Here is a 21,484-nt window from a genome sequence, read left to right as displayed (position 1 = left end):
GAATTTAAGATTGCACTCTTCGATGCGAATTGGATTTGCTCTTTACCTCGGCTTTCGAAATCTCTTCTCAGCATCTTCTAACAATTTAATGCAATATATTATATACATACGATAGTATTAGTATCATGTGATATATGAAGTAGTTTTACACTTGAAAGTGACATTATCCTCAGCTGCTGCACTCACTTCTCGACGTAAGTCTCTCATTCCTTTGTCCGGCACATCGAAGCGATTTTAACGGCAGAATGATTTTTTTATCATTTGGAATGCTCGTACTGCTGTTTAACGATAATATTTGGTACAATATCTCACGATATTGTACAGTTGGATAAGAACGTTCATACCGACTATGATGTTATTTCGATAATAATCGCGTCAAGCGTTTGTCACGGACGAAAGCTCATCGAGCGCAGATAAATTGGTTGGTAGAAGATAGCGAGTTGGTAAAGTCGACACCGAGAGGATATTTTTGTAATAGCGAAGCAGGAGTGGCAGAAGTTGACTCTTATGTATATAATTATTGTAGCGTCAGCGACTTCTTCGTGATGTGATTGTGCCGCGCGTACTCGCGTACGTTACGCACACAAGCATGCAACATGAATTCCAATGAAGCGACGTGATTCTAAGAGAACTTGCGCATGCGGAATAACAACTGCACATGCAGAATGATTTTTCAGAAACTACGAGTACATTGTGTGTACGTGACTCGTACGCTTCTCAGCTTGTATTAAAAAAAAAAAAAAATAGAATTTTAACGGTAAACGGAAAATACGATTAATAAGAAGATATTATTTTTCTGGCATATGCATTTTTATACTTGTATATATTTACAAGAGCCGATATACAAACATCATTATGTCGGAATAACAACCACGATATAAAATTGGTCGTCAATTCGCTGCGCGTATTCAAAGGTAAGTCAAAAAGGTAAGTCATAAAGGTATGATTTTTCGCTGGCAGTAACGTAAAAGTAACATACGTATATCTATGCTACAAACAGTTCTATACATCTCTTACGACGATAAGAAGGAGAGTTTAATCCTACACGACGTTGACATTCACGAAACGATAACGATAACCGACCGTTCTCCTCGCGGAACCAAATAGGCAAGTACCGTTCGTTAAACGTATGCGACTCCGTTACGAGCGGGAGCGATTAAAAAATTGATACTCCAGGCGAAATTGTCGATATGAAGACGAAGTATATGTACAGGACATATATGACTCGGTATTACTTTAATCATGTATGTAGATACACGATATATAAAATTATATATATGTATATATATATATATATAATAATACGACATATAAAATTGTTATTTTGACCGAAGAGATGCATCGGGGAATACACGTATATAATTCTGTATAACATTTGCAAAATAAATCGTTATACTCTACAAGGTGAATGAAAAGTATGGAAATCCTTAAAAGTCTCGAAGGATATAAGTTTCACGGAAAGGTGTTTCAGACAAAAGTTACAAGGCTCAAAACGATGTATTTACTGATTTTATCAGTTTGAGTGGCTCGAGTGGCGTTGCCAAGGTCAGGTCAAAGTCAACTTATTTTTTTTAAATAGAAACCTCCATTTTTTATTATATCATCTTTTTCTATCAATTAATTTTAATAACTGTTGTCTGAAACGTTTCTTCATTTGCCTAATATTTTGGGAGATATTTAAGGAAAACAAATCGGTAACTTTTTCAATATTTAACTTACGATATCTCGCTATTTATCGGAAGAAAATATAACACTAGACTTTTTTACTCTATTTCGTGCCAAAAGTATATTGTGACAATAATGCCCTACCTTTAGTTAACTTATCGACTTTTGGAAGTTTCAAAATGATCAAATTAACGAAAGTCAGAGCGCTGTAACAAGATATTCTTGAGACCAGATAAGGTGAAAAAGTCTACCACTTTTTCCTCCGACAAATAGTTAGCGAGATGTCGTAAGTTAAGTATTGAAAATGTGTTCAAGTTTTCCTGAAATATCTCTCAAAACATACTAGACAAATAAAAAAAATGTTTCAGACGAAAGTTGTTCAAATTAATTGGTAGAAAAAGATGATGTAATAAAAAATGAGGGTTTCTATTTGAAAAGAATAAGTTGATCTGACTTTGGCAACGTCACTCAAGGTCAAACCAATAAGATCAGTAAATACACCGTTTTGAGCCTTTTAACTTTGCTCTGAAACACTTTTCCGTGAAACTTATATCTTTCGAGATTTTTAAGGGTTTCCATACTTTGCACTCTCCCTATATACCGTATTATTACTACAGGGAGAGTCTATCGATCTTTCTGAAGAGTTACGACGGTGGAGTCGCGCTGTCCGAGCGGAGTTGCGACGGCGCGGCCTCGCTGTACGCGATGTCGAAGACGCTTTTCTTTTCGAGGAGCTGCTGATGCCGCAGACGAACGCCGCTCTGGAGCGGCACCATCTCGTCCGTACGCAGCTCTTCCTCGCGCTGCGACGTGGACGGCTGCACCTCGAACCTGGACCGCTCCGGCGACAGTTGCGGCGACGGGTGCGGCGCCGGAGGTGGGTGAAGGTAAAACGGCGGAGGTGCCTTCTCGTATTTGTACTCCGAGTGTTGCAGCAGGCGATGCTGCTGCGCGTCCGACGTAGAGACCGACGGCGGTGACCTGGCGAATATCTGGACCGGCGGGTCCTCCTTGAGATTGCCCTCGGCTTTCCTCAACTCGCGACCTTGACGCACGATGGCCTTCAGCTGCTCGGACTCGACGTTCACCAGAGGCTTGATCTTGCGTCTCGTGCGCGGCGTCATCTCCGGAGTCTTGTGGTCCGTGCCAAGTCTGCCTCTCGGTTTCGTCGCCTGGCTCTTCAAGCCTCTGCTCACCCAGCGTGGCAGCTGCTCCTCGTCCTCCGCAGCCTTCTTCTCCAGCCTCTTCTTCTCAGCTTCCTCGCGTTTCTTGTTGTACCAGGCCATGTACTTGGACCGGGTCTTGCTCGTGTCGATCTCGCCAGTCGATTTCGCAGGAATCGTCATTCTCTTGTCCGTCTTCGCTCTCGTTCTTGGCAGCGTCTGCTTCCTCTGGGGCTCCTCCTCTACTTTCCGCGATTGTATTCGCGACCCGTCGTCTTTCTTCTTCCGTGTCTTGTCCGTGTCGCCGTCGATATCCCTGCGAGATCGACGACGCGACGGAATCGACGCAGCTCTTGCCTCCGATTCTTCGTCGATGACGCGCTTCTTCGCTACGGCCGCAGCAGCCTTCGATCGCTCGACTTTCGTTTTCTTGTTAACGGGACTTTTGGAAGTTTCCTTCTTCGCAACATCCGATGGTGCGCCGTTTTTGTAGTCCTTGCTTCTTGTTTCGCCCACCTCGACGTCTTTAACTCTTGTTTCCTCCACTTTGGCGTCCTCGGTGCTCGTCCGCTCTTTTTTCGAATCCGCTTGTTCGGCTTGCTTTGAAGACGACCTAATTTCGCTTTTGTCATCCGGCTTCGCAGTCTCGGGAACTTCTTCAATTTCTCGGTAAGGAATCTCACTTGTGCATTCCATGTCCCCTTTTGTCCCCCCCGCCGGGGTACTTTCATCCTCGACTTTTTCCTTCGACGCGTCTTTCAGTTCCGTAACATGTGCAACGAAGGAAACTTCATCTCGAATTGTCGTCAGCGCTTGTTTCACGTTCGCTTTTACATCTCCTTCCGGCTCTGCGATTTGCTCTGCGAGTTTTGATTCAAGACCTCTGTCTTCTTGTCTACCATCAACGTGCACTTTCTCCGCACCGGATGCGGCCAAAATCTTCTCCTCGCCAGAGAAAATCTTCTCAGCCAGAAGGAATCTCTCGGTAGCAATCCCTGTACCTACCGTTTTCTCATCGGTCGGTGCTTCGGTCGCAGTCGAATCCTCTACACTCTCGATTTCATCAAGCGACAAATTACTATCTGTGTCCCCCTCCGCTTCAGTTTCCACTGCCGTCGTGACCGTCTCATCTCCGACGGCTTTTATTCCCGGCATTACCGCTATTTCAAGGCTTTCTTGCTGCTGCCATTTTTGCCGATGACGTGGAGTATCGTAAGGTCTCGTGGACAGCGTTGTTTTCCTAGAAACATCACTGGATGAGTCGCTCTCCTCCGACACCTCGAGTGTATCAATAAAGCTGCTAAAAATTGGATCGCTTACGTCTGCTCGCTGCTCTCCCTGGTCTTGGTCCTGCGGACCTGCGGCGTCTACACTCTCAGCAACTGTCTCAGGCTCATCCGCAGTGTCTGACTGACCGATACTTGCTTTCTCTAGGTGCGAATCTCCTGGACGTTCCTTCAATTCGTCACTAGGGGAGCTTTTACCAAGAGCTTCCTCCGTTTTGTCATCGGATCTTTCTTTTGTATCTCGCGACTCTTCTGCTTCTTCTTTGTGTTCCTCGCGAAATGATGCTTCTTTCACCTCCTCTGTATGCTCAGCCTGCGGTTGTTCTGTGTCCGCAACTTCTTTCCTGGAGGTAGTAACTTCCGCTGGAGATGTGGAAAGCTCGGTCTTGCTACTTTCGTCCAATTTCGCCTCTCGAAGGTCGGATGCTCCTTGAGAAAATACGTGCGGTTCTTGGACCGTTCCGTGACTTTCAATTTCTTTCTCTGTACTGAGATTGTATTTTGCTCGATCTGTCTCACCATCTGCTTCCGCAGTTTCTGTTGTTTTATCAGGCTCGGCCTGAATTAAACTGTCCCTCGACATTTCTCGGCTGTCCTCGTCAACGTCTAACGAGGTTTTCTCGCTTCTCTCGATCAAGGATTCAGGGTGAATATCGCTCGAATGTGCGGTCTCGCTCTCAGATGGTCGACTACTAATCTCGGATACTTCCTCGAGCACTTCTATCGTCAGTGTCTCATCTTCCTTCATTCTCTCCGAGTCGGATTCCGAGGTTATGTGTTCTTTCGAAATCTCTCCCGGTTCTTCAGCGATATCCTGATATCGGTCGTCAATATTCATTGCTGTAATAATCTTTGTTCCCTCCTCCACGTCACTTTTAATCTCGCGCAAGGAAACATCTTCAATTTCTCGCGGTGTTAATTCCTCCGCTACTTTTCGTAAAATATCTATCGTGCTCTCCGTTGGAAGCGTCTCCTCTTCGCTGTGTTCTTTCGACTCGTGCCTCGATTCTTCTCTCGAATCTTCTTCTTCATGCGCATGCGATTCTACAGCTTTATCCTCTCCGTTTGAACGTGACGAATCTGTAATGTCTTTGACATCTTTTGTCTCTTCTTCGTCCATTTTTGATGGTAACACGTCGGTACGGCTGTCCAATCCATTTTTCTTCGCCTGTTCTTCTTCTCCGAGTTGCTCCGTGTGTTTCGTTGGGTCGCTTAGTATTTCCGGACTTTCCGTGTGTTTCCCTTCCGCAGCCGTTTCCTCTTTCACGCTCTTTTCCGCATCTTCCAGTACTTTTGACTCTCGCACATCCGTCGTTTCTGGCGTAACTTCCTTCTCTCTTGCCACTTTCTCTTCGATTTCATGTGAAATTTCATGTGCCTCTTCATCATGCTTCTCTGTCGCATCAGTTAATTTCGCTCTGTCGATGCATTTACTGCAATGTAACGTCGGTCTCTTCGCCCGATGCTCTTCGAACGCTTCTTGGGCGAGAAGATCCAAAGGTACAGTTCCCTCGCGTCCATCCTTGATCTGTTCCACGCGAGGAGTAATCTCAAGTAATTCAGTTCGGCGCTCCGTCGCGGCATCCAACTGCTCGATTGATTCGTCTTCGAATTGTGCATGTTCCGTCGACGAGTCACGAAGCACCGTGACATCCTCGGCAATCTTCTTTAGAGTGACAAGTTCTTCGCCGAAATCACGAGATACGTCGCGCTCAGTTTCATCTCTGCTCTCAGCGTCAGCTTGCGTCTCGTGACCCGCGTCTTTTGCCTGCGTGCCCGTCGTAAAATCGTCGGAGAACTGTTGCGTTATTTCGGCCTCTCTCGCAATATCTTCCTCGTACAGGTTCGCGTCCACCACCGAACGGAGCGCGTCTTCCGGATCGGCGTCCTCCGTTCGCTGTTCCGTCACAAAATCATCGGTGAATCTTTCGCTCACACGAGCCAGCTTTCGCTTCGGTTCTCGTCGATCTACGTGATGAGATATCGATGGGACGTCCGAGGACTCCGTGCTCTTCCTGTCGAAGTCTCGGCGAGCGGCGAAGGGATCTTTCTTGCTGTCGACTCGGTCGGAACTCGTGCTCGTGCTGGGCTCTTCCATGACGTTCTCTCTGCGCCCGATGGCTGCCAGCTTTTGCGCGCGTGACGGCAATTTAACGGCAGTCTTCTCAATCTTCGACTCTGACACGCCGGTCCCTTTACTCGCGGCGTCTCGAGCACGCTGCTCGATCTTCTTCCTGTGCTCCTTACGTTCGACCTGCGCCTGCGTCTGCCTCTTCATTTTAGCGTGGCTGCGGCTGCTCGGCTGCTTGTGCTGCTTCGCGACTTCTTGTCGCGAGGCCGCCTTCGGCTTCTTCGTCTTTTCGAGCGAGTCGTCGTACTCGGAACTGCCGGGGCTCATGATCTGCGCTTGCTGATACTTGAATTTTTGCCGCGTCTTCACGGAGACCGCCGCCACCTCTTTCGACGTGCTCGGCGACGCCTCCGAACGCTTGCGCTCGTCCGCTTTCGCCCTCCGCGTACTTTGATCCGAGTCTCTCTTGGAGTCCTTCGACGTCTTTGGCTTCTCTTGCCCTGTACCGTCGTCGCCCGCCGTGTGCTGCGTCTTCTTATCGGCGAGTTTGCTCAGCTTCTTCGTCAGCATCGTGATCTCTCTCTCTAAAACTCGGAAACTGGGTCTTATGATGGACTCCACCTTCTTCTGCTTCTTCACTTTACACTCCTTCCTCGAGCTTTTCTTCTCCGTAGTCTCGCGGATGTACTCGCCGTTGTCCACGCTTATCTCCGGCGACGACGAGATCTCCGCCGGTTTCTCGTCGGAAACTGTCTCATATCGTTGCTTACTTACCTCCGTCGACGAGGACGAGCCGTTCTTCTCGCCGCCTAGTACTTTGTATCCGACACTGCTCTCTTCGGCGGCTTTCTCACGAGTTCTCGGCGACCTCTTTCCTCTCTTCTCCGGGTAGGAACTCCCGTTCTCGTCGAGGGAATCCGAAATTTCACGTAGCACCTCAGGCTCCAGAGACACTTTCCGGCCCTCCTTCACCTCCTTGACCTTCTTCCTCAGGATATTCAATCGCTTATCGAAGCACTCGTTCTTCTCCTCCTCCTCGATGGGCGACTTCATCCACAGTGTTCGTGTTCGCTTGGAAGACTCGCTCTCGCCGTAGCGTTTCTTCGTCTTCGTCTTTTTGCGACTTCGGCTCTCCTCGTCGGACTCGTCGTTGTCGCTTCTGCTTCTCGCCTGTCGTTCCGTCAGCTGCGTCGCGGCAGCTCTGTCGGTCTGTGTCGCGATGGCTACCTGTCCGGGTAGACTCTGAGTCTCCAGGTAACTCGCGGCGTCCGTCGTCATCGCGCCGCCTACGTGCCTGGATTCTCTCTCCAGAAGCAGCCGCGTCAACAGGGCGTTCTGCCTCGCCAGTTCCAGGTCGTGAAACGCATACGACGGCTGCACCGTCGTGGGCTGCTCCTTCGGGATAACCGGTCTGTCTGTGGATGACATTCCAGGCAGACCCATCGAGACCTCCTGCACCCGATGCACGTCGCGAATACGCGACTCCGCGTCCATCTTCTGCGTTGCGTACGCATCATCGATCGCCATCTTCTGCACGTTGGGTCCCATCTCCTCCCCCCCGTGACGATGCGACGATCGCAGCTCCAGTTCTTCCGGCAGCAGAATGACTTCTTGCTGATGCTGATGCTGATACAAGTTCTTCGGCCGTTGGTGGGACTCGACGGTGCGGATCACCTCCGGCTCCTGCATCGACTCTTCGTGCCGCGCTTTCTGGTCCTGCATGAACCGTTGTAGAAGCACACCCTTGCCATCCACGATCAGCGTCGCCGGGTAATGCGGGTGTTGACTCATTACGTCGTCCTCCACTTGTCCGCGCGTTACCAACTGCAGCACCTCCGCGTTGCCCTCGCGATAGAAATGTTGCTCTCTTACCGCTGGTTCGTTGTTCGACTCGGGATCGGCGTATCTACAACGCAAGCGTAAAACAGTGCGCGAGTGTGTTGTTAAAACTCTTTATTCCGACTAAAATATTATAAATTCCATCGCGGCGATATAATACAATCCGCAAGCCGTCTCACGTTTATAGCTTATAGCTTATAGTTGCGACGTAGCAAGCAAAAGCTAAGTGAGATTGGAAACTGAATTTTTTTTTATCGTAATTTTCAATTCAACTGTAAAAAATTATATTCTCGTAAAGACTCTTAAAGAATTTTGTAAAAGAAAATTGACGCAAACATTTCTTTACGATATTACATAATTCTGCTCACTTTTCAATCTCTAATTTGAAGAATAGACTCTTAATATTACATTGTCAGTTTAACGCGGTTCAATTCTAACTTGAGAGAACTTGATCGCGTGTTAAAGTAATCACCGATTGTATTGAGTTTTCCGCGCAAAGCACGCGTTGAATTGTAATATATTCTAATTACGCAGTTTGATTTTAACGAGAGAGCTTTATCGCATGTTGGAATGTCGAATTATCGAGATCTTATCGAGATCACCGCGCAAAGGACGCGGATTGAATTAATATAATTCTAACCACCTTTGTCTGTAAGCGTGACGCAGAATATCCGAACCTCGTTCGATCTCGTGCCGTTGCAGAGAATCCACGTCCATGACATCGTACTCTCTAGCCTTCCTCTCCTCGACATCCTCCACGTACATTCTCTCCTGGTCCTCAATCCTCCTCCTCCTCGAAGGATCGTAGGTCGGCCCGTCGCGTACTCTCAGTGACTCCATATTCGCTTGGTCGACCGGAGGGCGCTCCGAAATGTACACAACGTCACCGGGAAGCGACGCCAAGCCGTCGTTTTTGGTATTTCGACGGTTGAATTGCCAGTTTCGTCGGGTCGGGTCCGCGCTCCAAGCTTGTTTCTTTCCGTTCGACGTAACTGCATATTTTTATCGTTCTCGTGAGCAAATCAAAAGACGCTCTTTTCTTTAACGGCAGATTTATTTATTACAAGTAAAAATAGCTCTGTAAAAGTTGCAGAGCACTGTGACTGTACGATTGCGAATGCGTAAGCGAAGTTGTTAGAATTCGTCTGGAAAAGGGGCTAATTCACGAAAAGTAATTACTCTCGATCGCAGCCATCGGTTTGCGATGAATATGTCGTTTCGGCCGGCCGTTAGACCGAGTGATTAGAGTTTCGGACGAGTACACTCTGCGCTTTCTGGGCGCCATGTAAAATGGACAGCCCGGGCAGATGCAGCAGATAATAAGCGCCGCGATCGCCAGCAGCATCAGCAGACCCAAAATAATTAGCAGCCAGAAGAGCAGTTTATTCTCCGCCTTGTACACAGTCTGAAAAAGAATCCTGATCTCTCATTTCTCTAAAATGGGAGATTGCTGACTGAAGCGAGAGAAAAATATGGTTCGTGACACAACATTATCTGACATAAATTTTTTCCTTTTCCTAACGAAACGCGACGTGTATCCTAAGTGCCGAGATAATTGAAGAAGAGTGTATAAAGTAATAATAAAAGTAATTCGTTGGAAGTTTATTTAGGTCAGGACGAGTATCGCGACAGTGCCAAACTTAGCAACGTCCATCCCACTCACTTGCACGACCAAGTCAACGAGCGCAGACAATTAACGTTTTACTCACTACTTCCTCGTGAACGCTGCTGATCGTTTTGTTTACGTAACCCCCCGTGTTGTCTCCCCCAACGGGGATTATTCCATCGATCGGGAGTTTCGTAGTAGTCTCGTAGCTGTATGTCATCGATACGTTGGCGGTGCCTGCGCCGCCGATGATGCCAACTCCATTCGCAGCTAATGTATTGCGAATTTTCTCCACGTCCACCAAAGGTGCGCCGACTTCGGTCTGTTCGACGCGAGCCACCACGATTGTTCTGAATTACCAATTAAAAATATCGAGGGTACAATGAATTTGATTTCAGTCAGCGGTCTCCCTTCATTCCCATCGAATTCCCATCTCGAAGAAAACGAACTCGACCCGAACGGACGATCTGATGGTTTTTATTCAATTTTCACCGAGCCAGATTTTATCGCCAGAGTTTATCGAGTTAATTTCTATTAAATTAAATTTTTAATTAATTTTATTTCATTTCATTCATTGAATTTCTATTAAATTAAATTAAATTTTTATTAAATAAATTTCTGTTAAATTAAATTTTCCGAATGCTCTCACGTGCAAATCAGACTGGTCAAACACGTTGGAAAAAGAATAATGCGCTCCTCTTTCTCAAGGATAAAACGTGCAGTTAACTGGACACGCATCGACATAATTCGCGATTAACCTTTTCCCTCCCGGCGGTACGCTACTGCCGGTGACGCCGGGTCGATTGTCCGGCACGTAAGGACGTGTGTCCAATATAGTCACACGTCCACCTGTGATAGTGGCTAATGTCTCGGCGGTTCTCGTCAGATTCGGGTGTTCTCCTGGCACCACGAACATCATTATGCGAGCTTCCATGGCGCCGCCCCGAATAACCGAGATTCGTGTCTCGCCCGTGAGGTGCGGCACGCCTGGAACAGCGCGTCAACGAAGGGCAGATAATTGACATTTCCGGCTCTCGACTCGATCACATATGAAATTTGCAGTTTTTAATTCAAACGAAAAATTTGCATCTTAAATTCAACCTGCCGCAATTTATTCTCCAATCGCCTTCAGCTACAGTTATAAATTAAATACTCACCGAGATCATACGCTCTGGCAGTTAATGTGTATAAAATATCGCTTTCCCGTTTTCTTCGGTGCTTTTTTATCTCGTCGACTTGACGTTTTAATCCGGTTTCGTTTGGATCGTTGTGCGTTGCGTTTGCTGCGTTCATCGGGAACGCCGTCGTTCTCGTTACGTGTATCTTTTCTCGTCTCGTATTGTGTTCCGGTCGGAGGACGACACTTTTGGGCGATTTTTTCGAAAAATTATCGTAAACGCTCTGCTTCTTCCGTCTGAATTTTGTGATGGGCGAGCGTAAAACCAACTCTCCGGTAATCTCGCTTAGGTAAAACTTATTTTCATAATTTCCCTGAATCAATTCGTAGCGAATTTCATTGTTCGGCGGCTCGGCATCGGCGTCGGTGGCCTGCGCACAAAGTGAAACCGTTTAAAATAAATTATTTGCACGTGTATTTTTACTCGCAGTGTATATTTAATACTGATAGACACACCTTTATGAATGCAGCGCCTGTGAAGTTTGTCAGATCGGAATTTAACGTGAATTCGTAGACGTCCTTCTCAAAAATCGGCGCGTTGTCATTCACGTCGAGCAAGTTCACTATCAAAGATGCCGTGCCCGTGTTTCCTTTGCCGTCCTCGTCGCGCGCAATTACAGTCAGTTGAAATTGCGCTACCATTTCACGGTCCAAGGACGACCCCGTCGCAACTGTGATTAAACCAGTATCAGGATCCATTGCGAAAGCGTCGCTTCCTCCGCCCGTTATGCCCGTATATTTAATACTGCCGAAAAACCCGGTGTCTTTGTCAGTCGCTCGCACCTATCAACAAAATCGTAAGAAAGAATTTTCTTTGCCGACGAAACTATTAGATTGACTGTTAGGCAAAAATAATTGCGCTTTTTACGTATCGAGCGTAAAGACGCATATATCAGTCAAAAATTATATTTACTAATCAAAATAAAGACAATTGGCCTGCGCACATTTCTCCCAACACGGGAAACAAGTCTGTTTATTCCAAGATAGAATTCTAGTATAACGGTAACTAGAAAAATCGGCACCAAACTTAAAATGATAAAAACCGCAATTATTTTTGTACCAACTTAATACATTACACACTTGAATGAATTCGTTATGAATTACATACAAGTTAAATTTAAAGAGAATCTTAGAGAGCTTATTGAGAGAGAAATTGAATTGTGTGGTTAAATAATCAGGTGTTGAAGATATTACGTGGGTAACTCGCGTCCCAGCGGTGATATTTTCGGGCAGTGTAACTTCGTAAGACTCCTCGTCGAACACTGGCGGGTTGTCGTTAACATCTTGTATAAATATCATTACCGTTGCTGATGCCGATAAATTTGTCGCTGGGCCGACTTCTTGAGCAATAATCTGCAGCACGCATCGGCAGAAGCACGAGAAATATAAATACGCATAAAAAGTGCGAACAGCGTGGGATGACAACAGTGGGATTTGTATTTCGTTGCGATAATAATTTCATATTAGAAATGCATACCTTAAATGACAAACTCTTATGCGTCTCGTAATCGATGAGTGTGTTGTCTCGAACCGTAATAATAAAATCCGTCGTTCTTTCAGCGACGGTTGGATTTATCTCGAAAGTGCCGTTGTTATTTTGCAGCTTTAACGCAAACACGCCAGCCTTTCCGATATCTTCGTCACGTACTCTGGTCGAGTATTGTTCGGGAAATGTGATCGCGGAACCTGGCTCCAAATTCTCTGGTATCGATGCGATGTATCTGCGAAATAATAATAAACGCAAAGTAAGGAAAGATTCAAGTGGATATCATAACTATGTGTGACGATAAAAATATTTGTCATCTGTACCTCGCGAGAAACGACGTGAATTTCTACGTTCTACGTTTTGACTTGAACTCGATTAACGGGACGATAAGCGGTAAAGGGCTCGCAAAGGGCAAACAGGCTGGAAAAATACCGTAAGTCGCCGCGTCGTCCATCTACAGAAACGAGGTCAAGTATCCGCGCGAGGACGTTGACCCGAGACTCTTACGCGCTCGTTATATTGAAATCATTAGGTACCAACTTATCGTTCTCAAAATACGGCGGGCTGTTGCCAGGTTCGCCGAGGAGGAAACCGACTTCGACGACCGTCGCCTGAGCCGGCGGCTCGTCTCTCGATCTTCGTATTTCTTCGGCGACCACGCTGAGCACGACCGGTGCGCCGACGTGGGTGATTTGTGTGAGCTCCTCCAAAGGTCGAGCAAGAACGATCTCGCCTGGAGATCGCAAATCATTTATAACGTTAATGTCGTCACGATCGTCTGATTCTTCTCACCCGACTAATTACTTTTTGCGCTTTGATAACAGCTAAGTGCACAAATCGCTTCAAAGAATGTGTTTGTCGAGAAAATGCGACTGTCCTCACGACTTTCTCATCGGGAATTGTGCCGCTATAATAATAAAATAATTATGATGTGCGTGCCTCTCTCTCTCTCTCTCTGTCTCTCCCTTTCTCGATCGATACTTTCGAAAACGCTAATTAGTCACGCTCGCACGCTAATGTATGCAGGCACATGGTCCGGAAGATGCTCTTCATTTCGCGACGCGTAACATCTCGCGTGCGAGACGATTCGTTATTATTATTTCGCGGAGAGAACGACTGTAGCAGACTGTTATATACGAACTCTTTCTCTTTTTCTATGAATAAAACATTGCGGATAATGGGCGAATTCTTGTTACCTCTGCCGCGCTCGGTCCGCACGTACACGCACGCTGACCGGCAATAATTTTACATAATGTACCGGCGGAATCGACGCAAGAAATCGTTCGCGGCGGCACGTCTACGTATACGTCGCTGGATGTAGGTGGAACCAGCACACGCAAGGACCCCGTACGTATCGCATGCTCCTTGCCACGAAATGATAAGCATCGCGACTTGAAAAGCAGAGACTGACCCCTGAGAACGATCGATACACCTGGCCGTAGTAGACTGTCCAGACTTATTCCGACCACCTCGAGCCTCTTCTGTTTACCTCTCGGCAACTTCTCGTCGTCTTGCGCCTGGCGACTTTTGTGAAAAATCCGATATGTTCCGAATGTGATAAGCGCGTCCCGGCCGATGTTATTCCGTGCGTAACGCTCGAACGTGCGTGCGTGCGAGAACACGTTATTTATACTCGGCGAACAATTCTGTGGGCTCGACGGAATCTGTTCCGTGGATCATATTTCGTTTGTCTCATCAAGATATCTCGTTTTCAACTCGAGTTCCCTTTTATTCACCGGTGAGAGCCATTCTTGTCGCTTTGTATTCTCTCGCGTCGCGTCACGTGGGTCAGTGTTTAGGATACCACTTTACTTCGATTTACGATTCTAACTTTTGTGGCTTTTTTTGTGGTTCTCTTTATGGCTCTTGAAACAGACGAAGGTAAAGAGGAAAAAAGTCAAAAAGAAAAAATGAAAGAATTCCACAGGGCGCAATCACGCGGGTGATTCTTTTCCGCGCGAACTCTACGCGCGGATGGAACGAATCGCCTGGTTATATTAAGAAATAAAAGATCGAAATCGTCAGGACAGCCGGGAACAAATTTCCTTGCTTAATCATTGTCCGCTGCCTTTCGCGGAATGAGGTCAGCTTTGTGTGCCAAAGGAATATATGAATCAACGTCGTTGTTACTTTTTCTCGCGCATCGAAGCCGTCAGGTGGAAACGGGGCGTGACGTGAAATAGATTAGAGAATTACCGATGACTCAACTGGTCGAGTAAATTAATTACACGTTATACATGAGAGCCCGCTGGTTTGCATTCACGGAATTAGACGAATCCTTTCATCGTTATCAAGTCGCGTTCAATGCAGTGTGGCGCTTTTAACGCGCGGCGTCTAAGACATCGCGCGACCAATTAAGGACAAAAACGAAGTAGCGTAGGTTCGATGACGAACGCCTTTTCAATTTTCTTAATTTTTAGCGAAACGACGCCTGCGCGAACGTAACGTCGATCGAAAATATTTTCTTACCGGTCGTTTCCGAGATGTTGAAGAATGGTATGAAGGGGTTGCCCTCGGACACCAGACCGTACGTGATTTCACGCGGCACTCCCTTATCTCCATCTTCCGCGTGAACTCGTAGTATTATGTCGCCCTGGAAGTGACACGAACGACACCGAGAAATTATCGCAAAGTAGAAGTTGAGTAACTCGTAACAAGAAAGAACTATATAAAGGAATACTACTGTGATCAAAAAGTATCCGAAATTTATTTTTTTAAAATCGTGGGTAAACTGTAAATCGAATCCGCTTGCTTTCTTAACGCAAGGTACGCGTTCCTTCATATTTGATGAAAAAATCATGGCGTTCCTTCAAGCCGTTTGAAAGTGGCGGTTGTTTATGTCAGCGAAGATTGTTGTGCACGGCGATTTTTACGATGTCGAAAAAATGGAGCAAAAGATTTGTTTGAAATGTTGTGTTGCGAAAAGCTTGATGGCGATGATTGTTTATCGAAAACAAGTACGTTCGAGTGGGTTAAAGAAGTTTCAAGAAGGACACATTTAACTTACAGTTTGCATAGAATTGTTAAGGCGGGTTAAAGGAGGCGCCAAGGTAAAAATCGGCGGCACATCCTGCACATCTTTAACCACAACGACGATGTTCAGCCCCGCGATGTTTCGGGTGTCCTTCCCGGGTTCTGTGTAGGGATCCTGCCGTCCGGAAATATTTATATCGATATTGTGGGCGTATTATTCTTTCGTGTGTATGTCGCACTTATCGCTGAAAGGAACGATGCGTACCGTTGCGTAAATGGTGAGAGTGTACATCGATTGCATCTCGAAATCCAACTCGCCGATCAACGTAATTGCACCGCGCGTTTGCGTCGGCGTTTGTTGTTGTCGAATGGTGAAGAGTTCCTTGGGTTGCTGAAACGAGATTCTTACACTTCATACACGTCGTGTTGATTACGGCCGTGAGAGAGAGAGAGAGAGAGAGAGAGAGAGAGAGAGAGAGAGAGAGAGAGAGAGAGAGAGAGCGCGAGAGTCACGACCGCGTCGAACTTACCCACAATTCGATGTAAACCGTCTTGCCGCTCCAGGGATTGGCTCGTACGAGAAGATAATCCAGTTCCTTGCCCGGCTTAGTGTCCTATTAAGATGTTTTTATTACATTTACTTTTGATATCCCGCGCGATATGCGCGAGTGTGCAGTATTCCCCTAATTTATGTTAATTCGGCTCGCTTGGCGATAATTAGAAATCGCCAAGCGAGCGTGACTTGTGCCGCGTTACACTTTACGTCGCGGCAATTACGACGTGCACTAATTAACATCGTTAGTGGTACCATCAATTATTACCTCGGGCACCATTATCAGCGACGGAATGTGTGGGAATATTTTATCACGCGACGTCGTCGCATTCGTGGCGGAAATGGTGGCCTGCCTCGAATCCGAGTCTCCCTTGGTATCCCGAACTCTAACGGCGAAATCGTGGAGGCGTCCCGGCATAAGGCGCTTCGTTAAAATTACATTGGCCTGGCAGACCTTGTTGTACAACGTGCACGGCAGATTGTCGATCCTCACCACGGGTGTAATTGTTGCTGAACGTAACACAGAAAGCGCTCTTTAAGCCCGGTAAGCCTTTTCTGCAGCTCTCTAACGACAATGGCGTTTTTCGTTACGTGTCGACCCGGGCGGAAAATGTGTGATATCGTGTAATAGTTGCGCAACGATACGCAACGATAGCCGACATCGCCGTTAAAAATGCAGGCAGAATGAACATTCCATTCAGGCCGCTTGAGTTTAATATTGTTGGACTGTACTTAGCGATTTTATCTAATATTTTATATCAAACCTAATCTATCTATGTATTGAGTAAACATTTATCGCCCAAAAAAAAGTATTCTGTTTGTGAACTGATTTTTTCCATAATCTCATATTCTAAGCGAAACCTTTTGCAGGAAAAGAATTCCTCTTTCGATAAAGGGATTAAAGTGAATCATTCGTCTAACATTTTTTAGATACTATTCTAACCGTTTTACTCTTATCTCAAGAGGATTTCCTCTTACATCAATTAAATTTCCTCTTATATGAAGAGCAATATGTTGATTTGAATGTCCGGTTATTTTGTTCAGTCATGCTTTACCTTCAGACATGAACGAAAAAATAAAAACCTTATGCTCATGAGTCAGAATATTTGGAACGCTTTTTAAAAAAGGTATGTGTGTTGCTGTAACATATAACGAGGATAATTTACCCATATTTGGTCAAATACCGTTTATAATCTATTGCAAAAAATTGAATAATATATTCTTTCTTTTAATTATGTTTTATACAATTGGTTACGATGAACATCTTTGTAGCTATAAAGTCCATTGCAAAACTCATTGGAAATTTATTTGTTATGATAATCTTATTTCATTCGTACCTACTTATTGTAGAACTGGAGCCAGAAGTACATCCATATGTATATTACATTTCGCTATATACATTATAATAATGTTGTTCAAATTAACCAGCATAATCAGTAAGAATAAAGTACAGTAAGAATAAATAATAATCCTCTTAAAAAACAGATTAAATAATCTGTGTATAAGAGGAAATTTATCTTAAAATCAATAAGATTTGCATTATACGTATAACATATAATTTCTCTAACTTTAAGAATAATGTGTTTACAATATTTATAATATTTTCTTCTTAATTTTAGAGGAATCCTCTTGAGGCCATATATAAGAGCAAAATCCTCTAAAATTTAAATGATTCAGCTTGTTCTGATATTACTTCCTTTTGGGTGATCGATATTTATGTCTCCATTCTTTTTCATTACCGGTGACTTCAAAAACGAGAGGAAAATCAGCATCCTCATCGGTGGCGCGCAGCCGATAGATCACGGAGCCGATTTCGGCGTCCGCTGGAATCAACACCAACCCCATATTCGTGGACTTGTCGAAGCGTGGCCGAGCACCTTCGACCCAACCGCAAACGAGACCCCAGTAAACCCAAGCTTTAAACCATACTCTTGCGAGGGGCATTCTAGAAAAAGTTCAGCGCGATTTTTCTGTATTTCTGCGAACTGCGAGGATGACGCACGAGATGTTCAGAATTGCGGAGAGAGCGTCGAACGCATTATTAGTGACAGCCGCATTAAATATTAAGCGAGTAACGGCGAGAATTGATAATACAATATCGCTATAATTCAAACGTAATCGACATTAACAGCGAAGAGATGGCCACTTTAGATACGATTGTATGTATCGATTTTATGATCACGAAACGGGGTCGTGAACACAACGTTCATAGAGTTCCAAAGCGACGTATGATCAACACTACTCTCTCGATGTGCGTTGTAAAATATAAATATGTGGAAGCGATTTTAAAATGACGATCATATATATGCAACCTACTTTGGGATTCTGCGAGTAGTTTCTTGGAAAAGACAGAACGATACATCGGGGTAAAATTACGATGCGAAATAAAGACTCGAGTACAAAAGATATCGAGACGAAAAATTTCGTCATTTTCTGCGATGTACCGGAGGCATTTTTATTTATGTCGTGTGATGTTATGTGCTCACTTTCGATACTGGTATTCTGCATGCCTCGTATTATCGCGTTCACGTGGATAAAATCATTTGCGGAGGCGCACACACATGTCTCTTTACGACCGATATAGCCACGCACGTGATTGTTGCAGGATAGGTGAAAATGTAGGTCATCGACCACATCTCTACAGCCGGACTAATATATTATGTCCGGCACATTCGTTTCGCCAGACGGAGAAATTTTTATGGCGATACATATTTTGCCGTCTTATCTGCAACGTGCGATCGCTTCTCGAACTCTTTCGGTGAAGAAAATACGCGATGTTCCCTCCAAAACCGCTCCAAAAATGTCGAAGATATTAAACGCTATATTTCTGTATCGAGTTCATTATTCTCAGATGATTGTAAATAGCCGCGTGCGTGTTTCTTTCAGCAATCCGATAGCATAGATTGAGAAAAAAATCTCTCGTGACTTCTCACATGCCTCCGCTTTCCAACGTTCAATGCACTCTCCGCCTCGTTACTCAACGATTGGGAAAGAACAATCAGATGTAATTCCGTAAAAGCATTTCAGACACGTCAGTGACGTATCTGGACATTGCTGGTGCGTGACTGCTGGACGAGTACTCAGCGAACGGATATTCAGGTCAAATTTTTCGATCGTCACCGATCGATCTCAGTCTGCTCCTTTTCGTATCTTTTTTCACCACTTCACGTTCCCGACTGCCCAAGAATGCGAGGCTCAGAGGGAAGTTCTCGTTCTTCTTGGAACTTCTCCGGGTGCAAACGCTCGATTTATTCCGCATTCATACATCTGCGTCTCTACCTGCGTACGATGAGTACATTTTCTGTCAATGTCCGGTACCTTGACATTGCATAAATATTCCACCGTTTAGCTGTGGTAAGACGGTCAATGGAATATTTAGTATCAACTTCTCACACAAAGATCCAGCAACACGCTTTGCTTGTTTGTCTAACGATGAAATGGACTTTAGTGCCCCGTCTCCGCGCGCTGTATATTTTTACCGGTCAGTGTCCAGTCAGGTATCGAGCGAACGATCGATAGGCTTCTCCTTGTTCTCCTCCGCATTCTCACGCGGCTCGCGCCGCGAGATCAATATTCGCACGTGCGATTGAAAATCCACGTGAGCTTCCGTGGAATCGCTTTGTAAATATATAATAAATAAATGCTCGAGACGTGTGTTCGTTGTGCGCGGCGAACTTTCGGTGCACATGAAGAACGTCGATATGTCTTCTCGATTACATCGACATCTCGTCATGAATGTGCAATGTCGATTTCTCATTACGAATGAATGGAGGAGTCATTAACCCAATATATTTCGAGGAATTTCGAGGAATTTTTCCAACCATTAGATATGATATAAAATTATTAAAACTAAAAAAAAATTTAATTTAGCGTATTTTTCGCTTCTGGGAGTAGTTTCTGCTTGGAAAGGTTGTTTTTCGTAGATATAAAATTCTGATATGTTTTTCGGTTATCACTGCTTACGGTCTCAGTTCAAAAAAACTCAAATTTTATTCTTAAAACACTTATAAAAAAGTCGGGCGTTAAAGGGTTAAAAAGATTGTTGTTAGCGGTAAATGCTGTATTCTTCTACCATATCATTGCGCGAAAGAAGATATTCACAGAAGCATTTATTCATTTTGGGTGAGAAGAAAAGCAGTATTTGAAATGACTTGATATTTTCTCTAAGGCGGGAGAAAATAAAAATTATTCTTGTGTTTTGTGTTTTGCATCTCATGCTTGCATTCGTAATACTGAAATCCACGATGCTGGATATAAAATATTTCAGTAGCATCGCCATAAATAAAGCAACGAGAAAAACGCTTACCTGAACGCGGAGAATCACGAGTTCGCGAAATAGTTCATATTTATACGAATATCCATCGATTGCACGTTGGTTGAATCCTCCGGTAATGCGACAATCATGTACACATTTCCAAATTCGCGTCTCCCCCTCCTTGCCGAGGCAATCCTTTATTGAGTCAATCCTCGCGCCGATGTTTCTAACGACGTTGCGTCTTTTCCTTGCTCTTTTCCTTTAGGTGTTCATTTTCACGAGCGCACGAAGATTTCGATTGCGCTTAATCGCGCGTTTATCTCCTTTCGAGAATTGCACCGGAGGGAAATCACTGAAACGCTCGGCGGGAGTGATCAACCGTGATCCAAGAGACAACATTCTCGAGGATCGTCTGGAAGCACACTTCACGCGGCCGCGTATGCCGCGCGTGTGAAAGGGGTTGTACTGTTCAACCCCAACGTCGACGCGGTTCTACGAGTCACGTGTACGTCACGATCGGCGACCATCCCCTCCGTTAACTTCGTAGGTGTACTTGGCTGTGCATGTATGAGAGATAAACCCCCAACTAACACAATTTCCAAGTTCATTAAGCAAAGTATCGTTTATCGATAAATGATTATCGTGCCCTCGTCCTGTCAATTTCAAGCAAAATAATGCGAGTTTTAAAGCGGGAAAACGTTAAAATGGCGTGATACGTCCAGAGATTCTAGAGAAAACCGTTCTGCAAAATAATTCTGCAGCTTCTCGAGGCAGCGTTCAATTAAATATAGGTAAAAGGTAGCTTTTTTCGTACGCGTCTGAAATTTGCCTCCGGATGGAACACCGAAGAGTAATACAGCTTTCCGATGACTCAGTGTCTCGGCAAGTTGAGTAACAACAGCCGGCCGCAACCCTCCCGATACAAAAGCTTCCTTAGCGCGGGCTCGCGTGTTTATTGTTCAAGGAGTAGCGATAAACATCAGCAGTGCCTAATTTCTGATCACTAGTCGCGATCTTCGTCGCGTATCGTTTCATTAGTTTAAGCGTCAATTTGCGTATTGTTCAACCCACAACGTTCTTAACGTTTTATTATCGTTTCTTAAAATGATGAAACAAAAAATGTTTTGAGGGCAATAGGTCTGGAGTTCCTCACACGCGCTGCACTCACGGAACATTTTTCAAGTTGAAGATTACATGCTCAGGAAACGATAACTATCACTAACGGAACGTTACGTCGCCGTAATGGCGAATTCGTACAGAAAAGGCGAGAGACGCCATTACGAGTGAGAAGGGAGAGAGGAAAGGAGAGAGAGAGAGAGAGAGAGAGAGAGAGAGAGAGAGAGAGAGTCCCCGAGAGTTTAAAGACGCCCGGTGAGGTCAACCGCTGACCGATAGCTTATATAGCAGCCT

At 45.2% G+C, this 21,484-nt stretch overlaps 3 protein-coding genes across 3 annotated transcripts; all 3 read right to left on the bottom strand.

Annotated features, from left to right (window-relative positions):
- Window positions 1-2,209: 2,209 nt before the first annotated feature.
- Window positions 2,210-12,197, bottom strand: LOC109504107 (uncharacterized). The gene is made up of 8 exons (XM_019842826.2): window positions 12,002-12,197; window positions 11,264-11,590; window positions 10,788-11,178; window positions 10,389-10,617; window positions 9,734-9,980; window positions 9,204-9,429; window positions 8,668-9,016; window positions 2,210-8,091 (listed from the first exon to the last, which is right to left on the bottom strand). The coding sequence occupies exons 1-8, from the start codon at window positions 12,104-12,106 to the stop codon at window positions 2,310-2,312; spliced, it is 7,656 nt and encodes a 2,551-aa protein (XP_019698385.2). The 5' UTR covers window positions 12,107-12,197; the 3' UTR covers window positions 2,210-2,309.
- A 358-nt stretch (window positions 12,198-12,555) lies between these two features.
- LOC112590020 (cadherin-86C-like) lies at window positions 12,556-15,822 on the bottom strand. Its single transcript, XM_025305356.1, has 5 exons — window positions 15,797-15,822; window positions 15,532-15,657; window positions 15,301-15,441; window positions 14,763-14,886; window positions 12,556-13,026 (listed from the first exon to the last, which is right to left on the bottom strand). The coding sequence occupies exons 2-5, from the start codon at window positions 15,565-15,567 to the stop codon at window positions 12,797-12,799; spliced, it is 531 nt and encodes a 176-aa protein (XP_025161141.1). The 5' UTR covers window positions 15,568-15,657; window positions 15,797-15,822; the 3' UTR covers window positions 12,556-12,796.
- A 220-nt stretch (window positions 15,823-16,042) lies between these two features.
- LOC109504108 (cadherin-86C-like) lies at window positions 16,043-20,541 on the bottom strand. Its single transcript, XM_019842827.2, has 3 exons — window positions 20,126-20,541; window positions 17,559-17,764; window positions 16,043-16,329 (listed from the first exon to the last, which is right to left on the bottom strand). The coding sequence occupies exons 2-3, from the start codon at window positions 17,761-17,763 to the stop codon at window positions 16,052-16,054; spliced, it is 483 nt and encodes a 160-aa protein (XP_019698386.1). The 5' UTR covers window position 17,764; window positions 20,126-20,541; the 3' UTR covers window positions 16,043-16,051.
- Between the last annotated feature and the right edge of the window lie 943 nt (window positions 20,542-21,484).

The sequence above is a fragment of the Harpegnathos saltator genome, unplaced genomic scaffold, assembly GCF_003227715.2.
Source record: "Harpegnathos saltator strain DR-91 unplaced genomic scaffold, Hsal_v8.6 scaffold694, whole genome shotgun sequence".
Taxonomy (NCBI): Eukaryota; Metazoa; Arthropoda; class Insecta; order Hymenoptera; family Formicidae; genus Harpegnathos; species Harpegnathos saltator.
Note: the sequence above shows the minus strand (reverse complement) of the source record. Positions and strands in the feature narration are given on the sequence as shown.